At 60.9% G+C, this 586-nt stretch overlaps 1 protein-coding gene across 1 annotated transcript in view; it reads right to left on the reverse strand.

Moving 5' to 3' along the window:
• EMH_0056990 (uncharacterized protein) overlaps window positions 1-586 on the reverse strand; it is a gene marked incomplete at both ends in the record, with an annotated part of 1,308 nt that overhangs the window by 163 nt on the left and 559 nt on the right. Inside the window, one exon of the mRNA XM_013497418.1 lies at window positions 1-584. Coding sequence (XP_013352872.1) covers window positions 1-584 — 584 coding nt within the window. The remainder of the gene's footprint in view (window positions 585-586) is intronic.

A 586-nucleotide genomic window follows, 5' to 3' on the forward strand; every position in this document is an offset into this window, starting at 1 on the left:
GATGCTGCTGGTGCTGATGTTGCTGTTGCTGTGTTGCTGCTTGAAGAGGGAGGAGTTGCTGCAGCAACTGGAAGTGCTGCTGCTGGTGGTGGTGGTGGTGGTGGTGCTCCTGCTGTTGGTGTTTCTGCTGTTGCTTCTTGTGTTGCTGCTGCAGAGGGGGCTGAGCCGTTGCTGCTGAAGACAGATGCGGGGCCTGCTGCTGCTGCTCCTTCTGTGGAGGTAGCAGCAGGCGGCTGAGACGCTGTAGGAGCAGCAGCAGCTTGTGGCTGCTGCTGCTGCGGGGGCGGCTGCTGCTGCGGCAGTGGCTGTGGCTGCTGCGGTGCTGCTGCAGCCATGGGGGATGCTCCTTGAGGGGCTGCTGCTGCTACAGGTTGTGCTGCTGCTGCTGGTTGCTGCGGTGCTGCTGCTGTTGGTGCTGCAGCAGTTGTTGCTGCTGCTGGTTCTTCTGTTGCTCCTTCTATAAGCAGATCAGCTGAACCCTCAAGGAATGCGGGCACAGCTGTGTCTGCTGCATCAGTTGACGCTCCCTGGCTGCTGCCATCCTTGCTGCTGCTGCTGCTGCTGCTGCTGCTGCTGCTGCTGCTGT

Source organism: Eimeria mitis, genomic scaffold, assembly GCF_000499745.2.
Source record: "Eimeria mitis Houghton genomic scaffold, Emh_scaff2662, whole genome shotgun sequence".
NCBI lineage: Eukaryota > Apicomplexa > Conoidasida > Eucoccidiorida > Eimeriidae > Eimeria > Eimeria mitis.